This window comes from Pinus tabuliformis, chromosome 1_2, assembly GCF_031772625.1.
Source record: "Pinus tabuliformis cultivar Carrire ecotype Pingquan chromosome 1_2, CPIR1, whole genome shotgun sequence".
In the NCBI taxonomy this organism is placed as follows: domain Eukaryota; kingdom Viridiplantae; phylum Streptophyta; class Pinopsida; order Pinales; family Pinaceae; genus Pinus; species Pinus tabuliformis.
Window position 1 is genome coordinate 751514676 of NC_142298.1, and position 20865 is coordinate 751535540.

The following is a 20865-nucleotide window of genomic DNA, read 5'->3' on the forward strand; positions in this document are numbered from 1 at the left end:
TGATAGTCTGAAGGATGAGCAATTGGACTAGAGGGATTCGTACCCACATCCTTCAAACTCTTCTACTCCTCACTATCAATCTCCATATGAGACTATCTAGATCTCCTGAAGGCTACCTTCTCATCCAAAGTAACATCCTGACTAACCTCAATCTAACCTTGTGTTGGAATGTAGATCTTTTAGGCCTTCAAAGTCTTGTTATATCCCACAAAAGTACCCTTCTTCCCAGAATGTTCTAACTTCTTACTCTTCTCATTGGACACATGGATGTATACTACACAACCAAAGATCCTCAAATGACTAACCTTTGGCTCCACTCCTGTGAATGCCTCCTCAGGAATCTTGTCCCCCAATATTCGATGAGGATTCTTGTTTTGAACATAAATTGTCGTGTTGGATGCCTCTACCCATAAGAACATGGGTAAATCCTAATCATGAATCATCGCCTTGGTAGCCTCCACAATGGACCTGTTATTCCTTTCCGCAACCCCATTTTGTTGAGGCTTGTAAGGAACTATCAACTCCTTGATTCCTGACTCCTTGCAAAAATCATTGAAATCCTTGGAAGTATACTTTCCTCCATTATCTCACCTCAAAACATTGATCTTCTTCCTTGTCAAGTTCTCTACCTGAACCCTGAACTCTTGGAACCTACTAAAGACTTCATCCTTGGTCTTCATGAAGTAGATCCATGTCTTCTGGGAGAAATCATCAATGAATGTCACATAGTACAAGAAACCACCCAAAGATGATATTGTCATCAATCCGCATACATCTGAATGTACTAGATCCAAGATCCCCTTGGACATACTATCACTACTCGGAAAAGATACCTTGACATTCTTGCCAAGTGCACAACCCCTACAAATGCCCTCATGCTCTGCCAAGAGTTCCGTAAGACCCGTAACCAGCCTCCTTAATGTTGGCAAATCCCTATAATGCAGGTGAGCCAATCTTCGATGCCATAACTCACATAAATTGATATTAACATGTACCAATGCTCGGGCTCTCGAACACCAATCACTCCTGCTGAATCTATGCTCGAGCCCTTAGGCCATACAAGAACCTGACCATCTACAAATGCAACTTTGTAACCTCTATCCTCCAATGTTGAAATAGAGAGCAGGTTCTTCTTCAATCCTGGTACAAACAATACATCTCTCATGTGTAGAGAATCTTTGGACTCCAATTGAAACAATGTTGTCCCAACTCCTTTCACTGCATACTTGGCATTATTTCCAAGTTCCACCTGTAATGTTGAATCCTTCTCTATCAAATCTGTGAGAGAATCTTGTGAACCTATCATGTGTCTAGAAGCACCATTGTCCACCAACCAAATATCACTATTGTTTGTAATAGTGCCTGAAAGAGCGGAGACAAAGAAATATTATTTTCGAAGTCCATCTGCAATCTCATCAAGTTTAGATTCCTTTGTCTTCTTTTGTGGTAGATGCTCATCATCATCAACATCGGCTATTGATGCATGTTGCTTTCCCTTCCTTTTCTTTTGAGGACACTGGGAAGCATAGTGACCAAATGTATGACACTTGAAGCATCTAATCTTTGAAAGATCCTTCTTTTGATCTTGAACTGGAGTTGATCTTCCACCTGTATTTTTCTTATCAAAGTTTCTTCTTCCTTTTCCTTTCCTTGCATGAGCTAAAAGGGCTTGGGTTTCGTCATCCTGAGGTCTCTACAAGTTGTTCTTGGACAACAATCTGAGCTCCTCTTGGAGACTTCAACACAATTAGTCCAAAGCTTATCAAACATGGGTAGGTCAGCCTATGCACAAATACCATTTACAAATGGATCCCATGAAGAAGGAAATCCATTAAGAGTCACTATAACAAGCTCTACATCATCAATGGTATCTCCAATGGCTTTAAGTTGATCTCTCAACTGGGAGACTCTCATGAGATAAGTGGCAATTGAATCTAATCTAGACATCATGACACTACGGAGTTAATGCCTTGAGGCTAATTTCCTGCTAGTATTTTTACTCTTGAATATTCCCACAAAGGCATCATACATTTCTTTGGCAATATTCAACTCAGCGACATGTGGAACAAAATTGTCCTTTATGGAATTTATCAATATTCTCTTAGCCTTTGCTTCATTCTTCTTATGCCTAGCTTTCTCCTCAACACCTTCGAGTTTTAAGACATCTTTCTTCACATGATTCAGAATCTATTTTCATCCAAGACAAGGAGTATCCTGGTCTTCCAAGATCTGAAATTTGTAGCACCATCCAACCCGTCTTCTACTCTAAGACTGGGCACCATCTTGACAAGAGATTGGGAACCAAGTCAAGTTGCTAAATACTGAAATCTAGGGTTGAAATCAATGGTTGATCCTCAACCAAATCAGCATGGCCCCGTGGGTGAATGTATCATTCCCCTCCTAGTCAAATCAGCACGACCCTATGGGAGAATGTCTACCCGATCTTGCAAATTGTAGAAACATCAACACAAATGCAAAGTATATGGCAGCTAGCTTGGCAAGTTGTGAGGCCATTATGCTTTACAAGATGCTCACAGGGTTATTTGGTCTTGAGTTGGATCATATGATGATTCACTGTGACAATCAGATTTGCATCAAGCTTTCAGAGAATCCAATGTTTCATGACAAGTCCAAGCACATAGAGATTAGGTATCATTTTATCAAAGACAAGATCCATAAAGGAATTGTGAAGCTCCAATATATTTCCACAGTGAGCAGGTTGCAAACATTCTCACCAAGCCTCTTGTGAAGGACAACTTTGGGTTTTACAGAGATAAATTGCGGGTGGTGCAGAACTCCTCTCTCACACTAAGAGAGAGTGTTGATGATCATGGCTTGGACAGGGGCTTCCACATAGGCTAGGTGTCAAGCATGCAAAAGATGTCCAAAATCCTCTTTAGGTGCTTCCTCATGAAGAGTACATGATTATGGTTTCTTTCCTAACATGGGAAAAGCACATTAATTAATTAATGTTGGCTATTGAGCTAGCCAAAGGACAAATAATTTAATTATTTAATTATTTAAGTATCTATATCTAATCTCAACCATTGATCTCAAGTGACGCTTAGGATTTAATCCTAGCCATCCATCACTTAGGAGATCTAGGGCTTGACATCTAGCTCAATAAGAAATTATAAATGGAGCCTAAGGGAAAGGAAAAAGACACATCAATTTCATTGGGAGAGTGATTTTCTCAAGAGCAGTTTGAGACTCAAAACTGAAGAGAAGAAGAAAAGTGTGCAGCAAGGAGATTTCAGCAAGAAAAAATCAGGGACCGAGATCTTGGAAAGAGAGGAGGCCAAGTTTCAATACAGGATTGCACAGAGGGCCGTATGGCCTAGGACAAAGAGGCTGATTTCTCTAGTGCGCAGAGGGCTATACAGGTGGGAAGAGGAGGCTGAATTGCAAGAGGAAGTGCTGAGTTTTCCAGGGGCATATTTTTTCCAGCATGCCGAAATTCCCATGAGGTGTTCTTATATGTTTTATATTGATGTATTTTTTGTGTATTCTTTGAGGGTTATTTTCCTCGGTAAAGGAGCCCTAATTTTCCAGAGTAATTGAAAAGTGGAGAATTTGTTGGGCAATTTTTTGCTATTAATGTGACTGATTTTCTGTCTTTAATTCATCTGCATAATTGCAAAATTATAATACTAGTGTACTTATTTTCAGCAGTTTTCAGAAAATATTTTACTGGATGAATATTTTATGGGTATAAAATAAACTGATAGGAAAATTAAATCAAATCCCATATTAAAAATTAACAATATGGTAGGATCTATGGGACTTGGATAAAGAATCCACAAAGATTGCCTGGAATTAACACACCATAGACCTTTTGATTTTTGATAGAATCATCATCAGGTAATACTAATTACAGTTGCTTATTTTTGAGGAAGATATACCCAAGATGAATTGTGCTTGACATGATCCCCTTTGGAGGTTCTAGCAGTGAGCCTATGCCATGTCCATGTTTTAGTATAATAGCAAAATATCATGCTTGCTCATGCACATGAACTTGCTCTCACTCTAAATGCAATATAGTTTAACTCAAATAGTGAGTTCAGATGGATTACTATTCTTAGCAACGTCTGCCCATATGGGATATCATACAATCTCAATGAGTTAATGTGGTTGGTAACTTGGTATTATACAAGGGTTTTCCCCTACATCCAAATTAACAAAAACTGACCTCACAAATGAAAAGTGCCCCAAGTGTGGTAAATCAAGGATAGTCAAGCAAATCTTTTGTGAGTGTCCTTTTGCTAGACAATGTTGGAAAACAGTGCAAAATAGATTTCTTCATCTCTTGCAAGAAGCCAATCATGAGTTCACCATGTTACTTGGTGATTGCAATACTCTTCTCCAAAGTCATTGTGTTGGCCTTTGGCATTGTAATACATTCTCAAAGTGTTCATGTGGTTGTTGACTTGGTATTATACCAGGGTTTGCCCTCTAAATCCAAATTAAGCAAACACTAGCCTAACAAATTATAAGTGCCACTAGTGTGCTAAATCAGGGATAGTCAAGCACATCTTTTGAGAGTGCCCTTTTTCTAGACAATGTTGGAAAACAATGCAGAATAGATTTCTTCCTCTCTTTTAAGGAGGCAAACACAAGTGCACCATGTTACTAGATGATTGCAATACTATTGTCTCAAGTCATTGTGTTGGCCTTTGGCATTGCATATGCTCTTCATTATTGTACTAAGTTACTAACTTTGGAAGATTTGTTGCAAGTATAATTTTAAAGATAGTCTTTCATACCTTTCAGAAGATAGTTTTTGATGAAGTATATGCCCAAGCTAACCAACTTGAGTGGGCCTAACAGTTAAGAACATGGGTTTTCTCCTCATAGGTCACATGTTCAATTTTGAAGGGGGCTAGGGTATGTACATGTGAGCAAGTTGCTGTTTGTGGTTATTCATGTGGGAGTGGCAAGGTACCAACACTCTCACTCTCCCATTTGGGCTAGAGAGGGATGAATTGTATTTCCCATGCAGACCCGTCACCCCACTGCCCAAATCTGTGAATATCAGTTGGGTGTAACTGGAATGAATGTGAGAAAAAGTTGTCACCCTCCTCACCTAGATTTAAATCCCACTTTGTGATATGTTTACTCTTAGTGAGCCAATTATTGATGAGCTGTATGTGATCTATTCATGAATTGCTGACCTCACTTGTGCCCTATGGAATCTAGGGTTTACTGTTGATGATTGTAGCTCTGACAAGTATTTCTGCAAAAGCAAAGTGTCCAAGTTGCAGGAATCATCATTAAATGACACTTAGACTTGGGATTTCACTTTATAATTAATTAATAGAGTGAATGTATTTTTATAAAGTGAGTTTAATTTAATTAAGTGCCTAAGTTTGGGTACTAATGATTTAGGTTGAATTTTGGACCATTGATCTCGATTCTCAACTCAAGATTAGATTTAATCTTGACCATTGAGATCAGGGATTTGGCCCAACTCAAAATTATAAAAGGATGCCAAGTGAAAAAGACGAGACATCAATTATTTTCTCAAGTAGGACTTTGAGAAAGAGAAAGAAAATCAAAAGGAATTTTTTATTTTCTGGGCAAGGAGAAGAATTCTAGCAACAGCAAAGGAGAGAGCAGACATTAATTTGCAAACCATACAGTCCAGCATAGAGATGATTCAGGGCAGATTTACAAGAGTTGGAAATTCAGGCTTCCTAAGTTTCGTTTGTATTTTTTTTTCTAAGAGCCAATTGTCCCAATATGGGAGCTCTTGTAGGTTCAGAAGTGATTTGAATGATGAACTGATGTTGAAGAGAAGAAAAATTGTGTATGCAAAAAATTTGTTTTTTTCTTGTTTTTCTAAGTTTTTCTGCTTATTTATTTGTTGAAATAATTCCAGTAGTGTAAATCTAGATCTGATCTATTTACATAGGCACTGGTTTTCTAAAATTTACATGGTATTAGAGCTTAGGCTTTGAAGAGAAAAGTAGATCCAAATTTCTTGAGTGCAGATCTATCAGATCCAAAGGTCTCAACATCAAATCTACACAGTGCTTGAAGGATTAAGCACAAGGCCAAGGCAGAAAGCAGCCTTAGGTTCGAGGAGCACAGGAGAAGAAGGATGTCAAAGCACATAGGTTGATATTAGATGTTGTGAAAGATCACTTGATCCCGCATGTGGCAGAGGCTAAGGAGAGGGAGAAGCCACACCATAAAAGCAAGGCTAAGGAGAGGGAGAAGCCACACCATAAAAGCAAGGCTAAGTAGAGGGAGAAGCCACACCATAAAAGCAAGGCTAAGGAGAGGAAGAAGCAACACCATACAGCAGCACAAGATTGCTCGGCCCTATCCCAGCCACTTGCCTGGCTGTTTGGTCCTCCAAAACAGGCCTTTCGTCCTCTCAAACAAGGTGCTTCAGGGGCTCGGCCCCACCTGCAATCAACACAGAAAACTTGGCCCTGTTCATAAGAGAATTCAGCCCATACACATGCCCAGATTTTGTCTTCTTCTACTCAGCCACCTCTCTGCCTATCTCAGCCTAGTCCTGTCACCAGAAAAGCTTCAAAATAGAGCTTTCTCCACTTCAGCTAGTCCTCCTCAAGGCTGCAGCTACCTCAGGTACTTCTCGAATGATGAATTGATCTTGTGGTGTACTTAGATTGAATGACTAGCCTCTTTTATTTATATGTGCTCTAGGGTGCAAAGTCTACCCTCCAAAAGACACCTCTTGAAGTCAAGACGACCTGATATTTGTGTCATTTAGCCCACATATACAAATAAATTTTTTTCTCTTTCATTCGAACACATCTTCCATAGCTACCTTAGTTGCCACTTGCTCCATTAAGGGTTGCCCACAACTTTGGGTGCAAAACCCACTGCTTGGTACTTCGCCCACAAAGTGCTTTTGTAGTGCCAACTCACACAAACCCAATACCAAGGGTTGTGGAGTACCTCCCAAGCTACAAAAAATTAACAAGAACATGGGTAGCCCCTAGTCATGCAACATGGCCTTGGCCACTCCAACTATGTTGCAGTTCATCCTCTGAACCACCCCATCCCGCTGAGGGATATGGGCTATTGTAAGCCCTCTCCTAATGCCCTCCTTAGCACACATGTCCCTAAAGGCATTGGAGACATTCCCCACCATTGTCACTCCTCAATGCTTTGATCTTTTTCCCGATCTAGTTTTCTACCAAGGCCTTAAACTCCATGAACTTGGAGAAGACCTCCCCCTTCTTCCTCATAAAGAAGATCCACGTTTTCCGAGAATAGTCATCTATGAAAGTGACATAGTACTTGTGTCTCATAAGGGATGGAGAAAAGAAGGGCCCACATAAGTCTGAATGTACCAGTTCCAAAATCCCTTTGGCTCTGTTGTCTCAACCCTAAAAAGATGACTTGGCATACTTGCCAAGTGTGCACCCCTTGCACACATCATGTTGGTCGAATGTGCTCTGTGGTAGCCTTGTGGCTATCTATTAAAGGATCTTCAGCGCTCCATGATTCAGATGCCCCATGCGTTTGTGGCAAAGCTCCCCCACGTCTCTGCTCTACACACTTCCTACCTTGCTGCTCAAGATTGTGCATGACTCAACTTGCAGCCTGAAGAGATTCTTCATCCTCACACCAATTTTCTTCATGGATCTAGAAGCTAAGTACATGAGGTAAACCTTACCTCTACTAAAGATGGCATCTTAAGTTTTAACCTTTGTCCTCTAGGTAGCAATAGAAACAAGATTCTTCTTAAGGCTTGGAACATAGAGGACATCCCTATGATGGAGAGAACTACTGGAATCCCTCTCAAAACTGACAGTACCTACTCCCCTAGTCAAGTACTTGACATCATCTCCTAGCTCAATGTGAAACTGCATGTCCTTCTCCTTCAGTTGGCTGAAATACTTCTTGTTCCCGGTCATGTTCAAGGATGCTCCAGAATCAAAATACCATACGTCATTGCCCACTGAGCTTGCCATGCAAGCTATCAATGAGAAGTTTGTCTTGAACTGAGAAGAAAACGCATCCACCTCAGCTGATGCAACGACATAGTCCTTATTGGACCCCTTCTTCCGATTAGGACACTCAGTGGCACAGTGCTCAAACTAGTGACAATGGAAGCATTTGATCTTGCTCAAATCTTTCTTCTTCTCACCCTTCTAATTGGAATCGGCCTTTCCTTGGCCCTTCTTGCCCTTGGCTTTGCTACCTTTGTCTGCCAAAGCAAAGTTCTCCTCATCCTTTGTCTTCATTGATCTTCCAGCTCTCATCCCCCTCCAGATTTCTTCTTGGACACAATCTAACCACAACCTTTCCCAGTTGGGAAGGTTCTCTCTGCCACTGACTGCATCTTGGAAATTCTCCCAAGACTTATGAAGTCCCAATAGCGCAAGACTCACAAGGTCATTGTTTGCTATAGTCTTGCCCACTCCAGCTAGCTCATCCCGAACCTGAATGAACTTGGAAAGGTATGCAATGATGGGCTCTCCTTTGCTCATCCGAAGATTTCTTAACTTGTCCTTCAAGGCAAGTTTCCTGGCATCACTGGATCCCTGATACAACTCCAAGATGACTTTCCACATCTCGTATGTTGTCTTCTTCCCATGGAGATGAGGGATAATATGGTCTTTGACCCCCTCAAGAATGATCCTCTTGGCCTTGGTGTCATTCTTGTTATGTTGGATCAACTCTTGGCGATATGCAGGTCGAACTATTTGATTTTGCGCAAATTCTAGCACCCACCACCATTGAGATCCGCTCCCTCCACAAGCAGATGTTAGAGGCTCCCTCTAAACAATGATCTTCCCTTAGTCCTTGGAAAAACATACTGCTTATCCAAAATCTGCTCTTCAAAACTCTAGCGCAAGCCTTCAAACTAAAATGCGCTCTTCACTGACTGATCAATTTTAGTGCTAGTCTTTATGCAGAGCTCTGCTTTGATACCATGTTAATTTTCTTGAAACTGTGCGCACTACTTAGATAAATCACTAAAAACAAGGCAACTAAAAACTAAAACCAAATTTACTTTCACCAAAATAAAGAGTTTCTTAACAATCAATAAGCAGCGGAAAAACACCATAGATAAAAACACATGCACACAAAATTGACATGCTTTACCCAAGAAACCCAAAAGGGAAAACCTGCATTCTTTGTTGTGGCATTTTATTGATTGTTCTTGAGAAAATGGATCTATTGCAATTCACGATGCTACTGCAGCCAAAAATTTGTCTCTAAGAAAGCGCTAGGCTCCGCCTCACTATTCTCAGCTCTGCATAATAGATCTTTGTTGAAGATAGTCTAGACCTACTCTCGAATCCTGATCCACTTGCTCCACAATCCTTGAGCACTGAGGCCGTGTTTCCTTGCAGAATTCTCCTAAATCCTTACATACAATTGCTCCTCAATTATGCACACTCCACACACAAAGAATGATCTATGAATTATGTGCCTTTGTCCTTCTCTTTATAGATAAAATTTGATGCATGCAAGTGGCCTAGTCGAATTTCAGTTCACACTAGTGTCACGAGTTTCCTTTGCTAGTTAACTGGAGCAAGTCCCAGTTAACTAGCTCAAGTTCCTCCTTGATTTTCTCTAGTTGTGATTGCGAGTTAACTAAGAACTCAACTCGTTCTCTCTCCAATCAACATTGAAGTGTTAACTTGTTGTAACCCAACTTGTCACTGCCACCTCATACTGCAGTCTAACTGAAGAAGACTCCAACAAACTGAAGCTCCAACTCTACGCATGCAAACTTGATGACCATTCCAATACACTGGAAATCAACTCATTGTAACTAACTTTATCTCATGAACTCGCATCCATGCTAGAGAAAGACTAAGTGGAGGTCTTCACTGGCTAAGGCACAAGCCAAAAGACCTTCCATCACTGCATTTTCAACACATTTTCTATCCTTTCACTTAATTTTTTGCATTATCATTAATTATTTCAATATGTTTGAGAGTGGTTCCAAGCTCATCAGACTTCATATGGAAAAAGTAGAATTTCATATCCCATTCAGAATTCAGCAAACTTAATTGCAGGACTTTAGGATTGGCAAGAAAGTAGTGTCTGTATGAGGGTATGGGATTGGCATTTGTCAAGACCACCAAACCATGGGATTTCGCAATATGCAATCATCTATAATAATTAATGTAGACATGGCTCCACTTCTAAAATGCCATTCATGTGTATTGTTCTTATTTTCTTGATGTACATATTCGGGTGTTCCCATTTCAGAAATTTGTACATGTTTCATGCAACTTAGCTATTTTGCCTAGTACTAATTAGATTCGAGGATCATGAATGATAAAACTAAATCAATGAATACAATATCTCATTTCTGAATCTAAATCTAAATTCTAAATTGTGTTTATATCATTTACAAATTTTAACTTAGTATTTTGCTATTTACTATTTAGTAACTAGTATTTACATTCCAAAATGATGGAATTTGCATGCGGTAAATGGTTATTGTTGGGATTTGTTCATTATTATTTTTATTTTTATCATTTTAGAGATGGGGACCCCTATGCTACGGACATTGACATCTCCCCATCCCCCATGAATTTCCTCAAAATTTGGGGGTGGATCCCACATATCACCCATGTGCAATTCTCCACTCCCACACTCCCCCATCCTGGAACCGTGATGGAACATTGATTATAAACTGTTTAACAACTTGTAAGTATACTTCCATTTCACATGAGTATAGACACATCCATTGCTTGTACATTCTGCCTCACAACTGGCAAAGTGTCCATATGTAAGAGTAGGATTTGTTGGGTGCCTTGAAAGAATTGAATTTTGATAGCTGATGCATTGGGTATAGTTAGCAATATTCCATAGCCATTAGAGACGATAAACTTGTCGATTTGTGTAGCATGCAGAGATATTCCCGCATGCCAAAAGGCCCCCTAAGTCGGCCTAGGAAAATTATGAAAATAAAAAATTCCAATTCTAATTTTTGGTCCTCAAGTAGGCCTCCAAAATGTCAAGTCAGCCCCGCCATGAAAGGGTGTGACTCTTCGTCAAATTCACCCCATTTGACTAGATATATATACAATAAGAATTCCTAATTTCAACCACTCACTACAACATAACATATCTTCTCAAGCAGCCACAGAAAGGAGCAGAAAGGAGGATGAATTAACCAAGTTTGACCAAGTCAACAGAGCTATTATTTGACTGAATTTGACCTCCTGTTTGACTAAATTATCTGGCCCAGTTTGACTGCAGAAGTGGACTGTTTGACCACAGGTTTGACCATGGGTTTGACTGCAGGGGGTTGACCGCAGGTCTGAGTTGACTGCAGAAGCCAACCACAGGTCCAAAGTTGCCCGAATGAGATAAGTTGGCCAGGCCGAAAGTTGACCAGAATTGACTATTTGGTTGGTGTGACCAGCGTTCACTGGCTGGTAGTTTGTCAAGGTTTGACTGGTGTTTAGACTTGGATTTTGGCACAGATTTCTAGACAAATTTGGATTTGTAAACCTTGCTGAAGAAAATTTCTCCTGGAACAAGAGTTGCTGGGTTTTCTCCCAAATTTGGGTTTCCCATGGAAAAATTTCTCGTCTCTATTGTGCGCGGCTGTCTCTTTATGATCTTACTGCTTTCGCTGCATTACTGTTGAGATTTTCTAAGCATAATTGCTCAAAGATATCAGTGGGATAAAGATAAATTGTTAAATATCATTAGGTAGTAATTATCAGATCAGAAAATTTGGTTTCTACTGTTCATCTTGTAGAAAATTCAACAAAACCCACATACACCAGCGGGAGAACCAATTCAGTCATAGCTCAGGTTTATATTATTTTTTGCTTCAAAAGAGATTGATTAGTTCCCTTTTATGGAATAACTCCTATGAGCCTAAATTTATCTTTTGAATGTGGATGATCACTTTAGATTGAGGTTTGGGAAATATACATATTGCATTTTACCAAAAAAGAGATCCTCAATGCCATCCCTCGCTCGAAATCCTAAACTAGTAAAACAAGCAAAATAAAAGATTTAAGCCTTGTAAAAGAATATTATTGAAAGATGCTATAGACAAAAGATAACAATAACGAAGATATCAGTAAAACATAATAATACTCTCAACAAAGGAGTGAATTTACAAGTCAAACACAAAAGATGCATCTTGGATTAAGGATTCTCCTAATAAAATTATTAACAGAAACGATCACAAAAACTTGAGCATATAAAGAGATTTGAAATTGGTTATGATTATTTGTAGATATCCTAACCACCAGTTAAGTAGATTCTGTTTCAATCCATAGATCCATAATCGTGATTCACTTACTAGTCCAGCACCAGCGTCATCACGGATTCTTGCTGCATCCCAATAGCGTTCTTCTTCTACTGATTTCTGCATTAGTAAAGCCTTATGAGTTGTGGAAAAAATCAAACGGTGCATTTATTCAGTTAATTTCAAACTTAAAATTTATGAGAACATTTGCTCTAACCTTGAGCTCATCCATGACATCAGCAATAGTGTCCTTTGCCATTGCTGCCTCAAGAGCTCTTTTTAGCCGAGAAGCTTCCTGGAACTCTTCATTCTCAACCGCTTCTTCTAATTGAAACTGTTTACATAATAGCATATTTGTTAGCAAAAGTTCCTCCGGTCATCATTTCTAAGAACAGCGACCAATGTAGCTTTAAGGGCTTTGAAAGAACATCCAAATTTCAGTAAGTGCTAAATTAATAAATGACGATTAAAAATAGACTGATGCGTTGATGAACAGATATGCATTCTTATCCTTACTTGGCTAAATGGAGTTAGAACTACTAGCTATAAGTTGGAGGACACAACCCTTATACTTAGGCACTCAAATACAACCAATTAAATGTCTCTGCTAAATACAAGACAAGAACATTGGTATTCAGATCATACTTAATATGTATGGTACATAATACATAAAAAATAAGGACAATAACATGTTCTATTAAGAGACTCCACTAGTGACCCAAAAGAACAGCCTAAATTAAAACTGCACTGCTATAGCTGGGCAGAGCACTTCTGCTACCTGTTGCGTGCTGATAGCCTTTGAGGATAAGCATATACAACCCACTGGACAACTCACTTTTTAGTTTTCTTTCAAAATATATACAATGGTGGAAACTCCTCCCTCTAGTCCTAGTTCAAAATTTCTTCTCCATCCATCACAAGATCTGCACCCCTGCACCTGCACAACCTTGCATCCCAGGTAGACCCTCTGGAAAAGAAAGTTACAACAATACAATGTGTAAGAAATCAGAGAAGTTAGAACTTAGGATGTTATTTAAAGCCCGCCACTGTGAGTAACAGATCACACGCTTTCCCCCAAGGCTCCCTCGGAGGAGATACTTTAATTGTAAAGTCAAAGATCCTTCCCAGAACGCCAATTAGACTATTCTATCTTGTTGCAATCTTTTAGGAACTTAGTCAATAGAATGCAACCACGCATGCTAATGCTTCAAAGTTCAGACAATAGAATGGAATCATGCATACCAATCTTTCAGGAACTTCAAGCTAAAGACTATTATGCAGATTGCATGGCCTAGTGGTATTTATGACAAATCACCACAATGGAAAAAAGGGAGAAGCTTGATGTGTCCACCATTCTATATGACCTTCAATGTGCCACATTTTCTCTTTAGTGGGTTTGAGCTACACTTGCTCTTGGTGAAATTTGCTCCCCTAAAATTATAAAAGCAAGCCCAAGCTCTCGTTTGCCTCACACATTTGATTTCTAGTGTTTGTGAGAGTTTGTGAGCTTGGACAGTGTTGTAACAGCCTTGAGTTCTGGAGCAACCGCAGCAAGTTTGGAGGTTGTTTGTTATATTGGAGGAGCTTTCTAGTGGAGTTGGCATCTTTGGGAGGAGGCTTCGTCAACAAGTTTTCATTTCCAACCTTTTGTTGAAGAATCAAGGGCAATTAGGTGTAGCGTTATTCTTCTTAACTTGATAACAATTTGTGGAGTCTTTTTACTTTTTCTTGTTAGCTTAATCTTTTCTTATTATTATTAATGCATGTGTGTGTACTTCATCAAACTGCTACCTAAAACATAAGAACAAGAACACAAGATGTTGGCTCTCTGCCAAGGCCAAAACCTCTCTTCTCTTGAGAGGAAAACCCTTTGGTAAGTTTCTCTTATTGAAGCTTCTATTGATAAATGCCAAAACCCTAGACCCTTGACGAGAATGTCCTCCAAGCACAAGTCAAGTCCTTTCTCCTTTCTGCACTTCCCGGCACTTAGTCTTCCTTCTTCCAGCACTTCGTCCTCCTCCTCCTTTTGGCAACTGAAGATAGACCTTGTTATGTGAGCTCTAGAAGAGATGTTTTATCCTTGATCCTTAGTACACATAAGGAGACCTTTCTCTCTTGCCCAACCGAGCTCTTTATTGAGATATAGTTGCAGACTTGTTATTACAGTAGTGCAGCCCTATTTCTTCGCACGTGTGAGGGGATTTCTTGTGAGATTGACCTCTTCCTTCTTCGCTTGAGTGAGTTCCTTCTTCGTTTGAGTGAGAGGCCTTATAGGCCTAATTATCTAGCCCAAACAATGAAGTTTATGTGATTGTGATAGAGGGCTGCTATGACCGCAGGGAGACCCTCTCCTTTTCGCACGTGTGACTATATTTAGCCCTAGAACAGACTTCCAAGGCTCAGTATTTCTTTCTCCTCCTTCGTTGCACTAGAGGCTCCTTTTCTTCGCTTTCTCTTCACCCTTAACTCATCTTCCTTACTCGCTTGACGTTGGAGGAGTGGACAGCCTCTATATATAGAGGATTGTAGGCCGACTTGACTTATTTGCTTCAGATGGCTTCTTTTGATGGTGCCACATGCTTGGAGGAGACTTGACTTTGCTTGGAGGTGTCTTCTTTGACTCTAATACATAAGTATACCTATAGTAACATGCCCTTAAGGTCTTCAACATAATTCTTTTGACTCTTTGACTCACCTATAGCACTTTAACATGTGCTAGACCTATTTCAATGAGCAAGAAACTCATTGACATATATTATACAAATAATATTTCTTTTCCTGAATAAATACAATTATCAAAAGTACATATATGAAAACCAAACCTAGTTACATTTCCTTCAACACCTTCCAGGTATGATTTTTCCCTAAAAAAACTCCATATTTCATTGTTGTCTCTGTTTTTAATTTTTCCCCTCTTTCAAGTTTCAACTTTCAAGTTAAAAGGCATCAAGGAAGAAGGATAGTAGTTGATCATAGGTTTTGCATTTTCCTATTTTGTTTGTAGATCTCTTTCCTTTCAAATTTGAAATTTCACCATCCATTATGGCTCCAAAAGCCAAAGACGTTACATGGGTTCACTGTGATGTTGTTGATGGCAAATTTTTTGTGCAAATATTGCAAGCACCCAATGGGAGGAGGGGGTATTTATAGGTTGAAACAACATTTGGCTGGTATAAGAGGCCAAGTAACCCCTTGTGATGCACCAGATAAAGTGATAGGGCCTATTAGGAAATAACACCTTGAAAAGTTTGAGAAGCATCAGGAGGCAAAGGCTAGGGAAAAGGCTATACAAGATGAAATTGTAAGAAGGAACTTGCAAAAGCTATGGCTAGGAGAGAAGCAAGTGGGTCTCACTCTCAACCTTAAGGCCAAGCCAAAGGTTAAAAAAAGGATGAACATTAAGATTTATTTCACACCTTCCTCCACCTCTGCCTCTACTACTACTAGTGCCACTGCCTCCCAACCAAGTCTAAGTCAACCCACCTTGGATGCTCATTGGAAAAAGAAATGCAAAGATGTTGCTTTTGAATACATTGTCAAATGGTGGTATGATGCAGATATCCCCTTTAATGTTGCTCGCTCACCTTACTACCAAGCTATGTGGGATGTTGCTATTGTTGCAGGAAAGGGCTTCAAAGGCCCTACTATGCATGACTTGAGGGGAACTCTTTTGCAAAGAGAGATTGCATCCATTGGAGATTATTTGAATGAATTTAAAGAGTCATGGACCAAAACAGGTTGTTCCATCATGTCAGATGGATGGACTGATGGAAAAAACCACACTATCATAAATTTTTTTGTCTCTTGCCCTCAAGGAACCATGTTTTTGAGATCAGTTGATGCATCTGATAGGGTGAAAGATGCCAACCTATTATTTGAGCTTTTGGATGAGATTGTTACAACAGTGGGGGAGCAGAATGTTGTGCAGGTCATCACTGATAATGCCTCAAATTATGTTCTTGTTGGAAAGTTGCTAGAGGCCAAATATAGGACCATATTTTGGACTCCGTGTGTTGCACATTGCATATAGACCTCATGCTTGAGGACACAGGAAAAGTGGAGTGAGTGAAGAATCATGTAGAGCATGCCAAGAGTATCACAAAATACATCTATAAACACTCATGGGTATTGAGCCTAATGAGGAAAAACATTGGGGGCAAGGAGCTTGTTAGGCTCGCCATCACAAGATTTGCAATTCACTTCCTCACATTGCAATCTCTCACTTCCCAACAACAAAACTTGCAGAAAATGTATTCCAGTGATGATTGGAATTCAACTCCATCGTCCTATAGATGCAGCTAGGTATATCCTAAACCCAAAGTATCATTATAAAGTTATGCTAGGAGAAGATCATACTATGGAGGTCAGGGATGGGTTGTACGAGTGCTTGGAGCGCATGGTACCTGATGAGTCACAACAATTAGAAATATATCAACTCGTTGCTTTCTCTAGGGCCTGTTACCCACCACCAATGGGTGACATGCATAGGAGATTTTTTTTCTCCTAGATTTGACTAGAATTGGTAGCCCCTTGCCGCCACCAAATAGCTCGATGTGCCACCATTCCCGGCCACCTGAGCCAACCATTATGTGTCCTCGCCCATATGTTATGATCGTATGTTTGAAGGTGGGCCTTCCAACCACGAATGTATGGTTTTTCATTATGCAATTCGGTGTTTTTACTTGTTTGTACTGGAACATTTGGACATGGATTAATGGGGGTATTCGGTGGAAAGAATGGGCTTGGACTATACTCTTGTTCCCTTGTCCCAACTTGGTGGTTAGTCTTGTATCCTAGTCCCGTGGGATCTCATTTATTGGCCACTGGCTTTAGGAGTGGCACTACATGGGAAACCCTGTTTCTGGTTGCGTGGTCCCGCTTCCCGAAACCATATATATCACTCCCCTCCGCTCATTATAACCCCTTTTCACATATTTCTCATCTGGGTTGCACATTTGTCCATTGTGTCCACAAAGAGTTAGCCTCCCCTTCCCCTTGTCCACACTTTGGATTGGGCCTAGAACAATGCCCTGGAGGTTGATGCAGCTAAAAAGAAAGTCAAAAGCATAAGTTGGCCACTTACAACAGAAAATGTACCATAAAATGCAAAAGATGGTCACGACATAAAAATTTAGCGTGTGGGCAAAAGCTAAACATGAGCTCTACCCCTTATCATTATGGTCATCACCTTGGTTCCTAGGGCCCCTATGTATGTCCCTTGCATCATTAAGGAACCAGTGATTGTCCCAAACTATGGTGGGCGATGAACTGCCCAACCTTAAGGGGGTGTTCACTGCTTTATCATATGCATCATGCTCTCATTCCCTTGGGCCCCAAGCAGTTAAAAGAAAGGAAAATCAATAAAAGGCACAAAGGTCAAGGTAACTCTTGAACCACAATTGCTCCCTCCTACATCTATATACCCATGTGTGGGCTTCCCTCATTATAGCTACCCTGATACTATGGCATGTGGGTTGGGGCCTTCCCTGCGACCCCACTTCGTTCCACCATCACTCACATGACACTTGCCATCTGACGGATGTACCATGGACCTGTCACTCCCTTAGAGGTTGAAACCACCAAATAGGTTCCTTTATTAACCTCCATGTTGAGCTTGGGGACCCCAGTACATTCTAAAGCCCATTTGGATGGGCATGCCACTATGAAGTGTCCACTTGGGCCCCTGATTTGCAAGGTTATTTACTCAATTGCTCTAATGAATTTTTGTACTGGAAGGTGAGGAAACGCCATGGATCTTATACAGGATTGCAGGTGGGTCTTCATCTTGGACTTGGCCTCCCTATACAGGATCCAAGCCTTTAGGGGGTCATGATGGCACTTGTAGGGTGAGCGTTGAGAGCCATGGGCCTCCACCACAGCAGAGCATTGATTTCCACGCCATGGGATTCTTCAACACCACCTATTTCTTGTTCGTGCCCCAGTCATGCAGAGATGATGATGCACTTGGACCACATTGCCCAACCAACCTGATCCAGGGCCCAAACGGGATTTTGTCTCACCCGAGGAGACATGGTAGGGATTGTATCATCATTTTAGACTTTATTGGTGGAGCAATGACACGTTTGATCCAATTGGAGACCCGTGATACCATTCATAGTGGCTTTAATGTCCCCTAATTTTGGATTACCTGGTGAGGTGGTTAGGGAGGGTTTTCCAGAGCATGTGTTAGCCTGGTCATACGAGCAGGATCACTCCATTGGTAGGCCCGAAGGGTTTTAGTGTTTTATGGGTCCGACTAGGATTGCTTACCATATTTCATCATCGTGATCAATTCCGCAAAGTTTGCTCTTGGTTTCGTTGCATTCTGACGATTTCCGTAAAATGGCGTTATTAACAAGCATATTTTAATTAATTATGATTTAGGTGTTGTTTCGTGTTGATTACTTGGAGAAACACCTTAGTGTAATAACTAGTTGGAATCAGGGCAAAAAGATCTACAGGGCAGAATGATAAAAAGGGGCTTTGGGTGGCCAGTGTGACAACAAAGGAGAATTAAGAATTTTCTGGCATTAAAAGTGAGTTTAATTAGTTTATAAAAGTCACTTTGTTAAATAAAGAAATGAAAAGTGCTTTTAAATTTTTAATTGCAGGGAAAAGTTAAGTGAGTTATAAAAAAGGGAAATGAGGGGGTCTCTCCTTATTCATTCGTGCATTTGTGAGTTTGGAGAAATTGCTCTTAGAGAGAGTTTGAAGAAGAAGCTAGGGTTTTGGAACCCTAGCCACCATATGAAACTTCAATATTGAAACTTGACACCCTGGTTTGGATTCGAGAGTGAGATCACTCAAATTTCACCACTGAGCTTCAATGGTGAACAAGATTTCTGATAAATATTGAGGTATTCTAGTATTATCAGTTGACTTTTTGGTCTTATTTGTTATTTTCCATCTCATTGTGACAAGCTGGGAGATACCCATGAAGATATTAATTGCAAAGCCACAGGTGGGGTCGATTTGGTAGTCACATCTCATACAGTCAAGGGGAATCGAATGTCTAATGCCAAAAACGAGTTCTAGAGTTTGAACATGCCCCAAAAACTTTCACTTCCTTGCTGGTTGAAGTCTTTAGCTGAGGCACAAAATTGCTAAGGTGGAAAGAGGTCGAATACCCTCTCATTTACTGTTGGACGTGTTTCCTTTCTACTGAGGAACATATTGTTGCCATTGGAGATGAATTTACATTGAGCCGTGAGCCTCTTTGTTGCTGGAGGAAATTTCTTGGTCGTATTCCTTCATTCTGATATGTGTCTCTTTGTTGGGGAAAAGGGAAAGAATTCTGAGTTCAAATATTATTCAGGTTGAGCTTCATACAACCCATTTCTCAAGAACGTTGTTGCTGTTGGTGTCATTTCCTTATGCATGGGACGGGGTATGAAGAAAACGAGGTATAAGCTTAGTGTTCTCAATAACTTAATGACTAGAGCTTTAAGAGTTTCTGATGACAGCCATCTCAATAAAGAGAAAGCACATCTCCTAAGTGTTTTCTTTAATAATGGGTATAGTAGACACCAATGTACTAAGGCTTTCCTCAGAGCTGAAAAAGGTCCTAGTGCTAAGAAAGATACCAAGGATCAATTTTTTAGTGTTCATCTTCCTTTTATCCAAGGGACCACTAACAAGATTGCGAAGATCCTAAGGAAACATAAGGTGGCTTCAACCTTTAGGCCTTTAAACACCATCCAGAGCTCCCTTAGATCTGTAAAAGACCCAATGGACCCCAAGAATATGAAGGGTGTTTACGTTATCCCATGCTCTTGTGGGACTCCCTACATTGGTGAGACTGGTCGCTCGATTAATCAAAGGATTCGTGAGCATGTCGCTGACATCAAGCATGGCAAGACCCGCTCCTCTGCTTTGGCAGAGCATGCAGATAAATCTAAGCATCACATCTATTTCCATCACCATAAATTGAGGGAGGCCCTAGAAATCGAAAAAAAGGCCCAATAATTTGAATATAGATGATGGTTGGATTATTAGTAAAAGTTGGTTCCCTGTCCTCCTAGTTTTTTAGGTTTCTTTTTGGGATTTATTTTGTTTGTTTATTTATCTAAGTAGATATCGGTGTCATTTTTATAGTATTTGTTGTTGGTTTATTCTTCATTAGAGTTTATATTCTTGATCCTTCGTGTTTTCTTAAGTATTTTATCATCCTATTCGTTCTTAACTCCTTTTAGTATTTTTGTTATTTGTTTAATGAGCCTCAACCCCGTATTTTATCGAAGACCATGTTTTATTTATTAATTACTTTTCTTCGAATATATATATATATATATATATTTCTTTTGACTTGTATATATTTTTGTTTTATTTTATTTATTTTTCATTAATTATTTTTATTTTAGTTTATTTTATTTCCATTAATTATTTTTATTTATTAAATGATCTTGTCTCGATTAGGGTCTTGACTCTTTTTTATAATTTTTTACTTCTCTCCTTGTTTGGAATTTAACTTTGATTTTTTTATTCTTGTTAGTTATTTTTTCGATTATTTCCCATTAATAGAATTTTTCATATTATTTGATTTTAATAAATTAATTTAACGTTTAATATAGTCGTTACTTAATAATATTTGTTTTTAATAACTTAATAAATTAATATCAAAATTTAAATATTATTTTTCAAAAACTAGC

At 39.6% G+C, this 20865-nt stretch overlaps 1 protein-coding gene across 1 annotated transcript in view; it reads right to left on the bottom strand.

Moving 5' to 3' along the window:
- Positions 1 to 20865, bottom strand: part of EX2 (UvrB/UvrC domain protein (DUF3506)) — a 123268-nt gene that overhangs the window by 93214 nt on the left and 9189 nt on the right. Inside the window, exons 3-4 of the mRNA XM_089395896.1 lie at positions 12435 to 12551; positions 12272 to 12337 (exon numbers count right to left, since the gene is read on the bottom strand). Coding sequence (XP_089252022.1) covers positions 12272 to 12337; positions 12435 to 12551 — 183 coding nt within the window. The remainder of the gene's footprint in view (positions 1 to 12271; positions 12338 to 12434; positions 12552 to 20865) is intronic.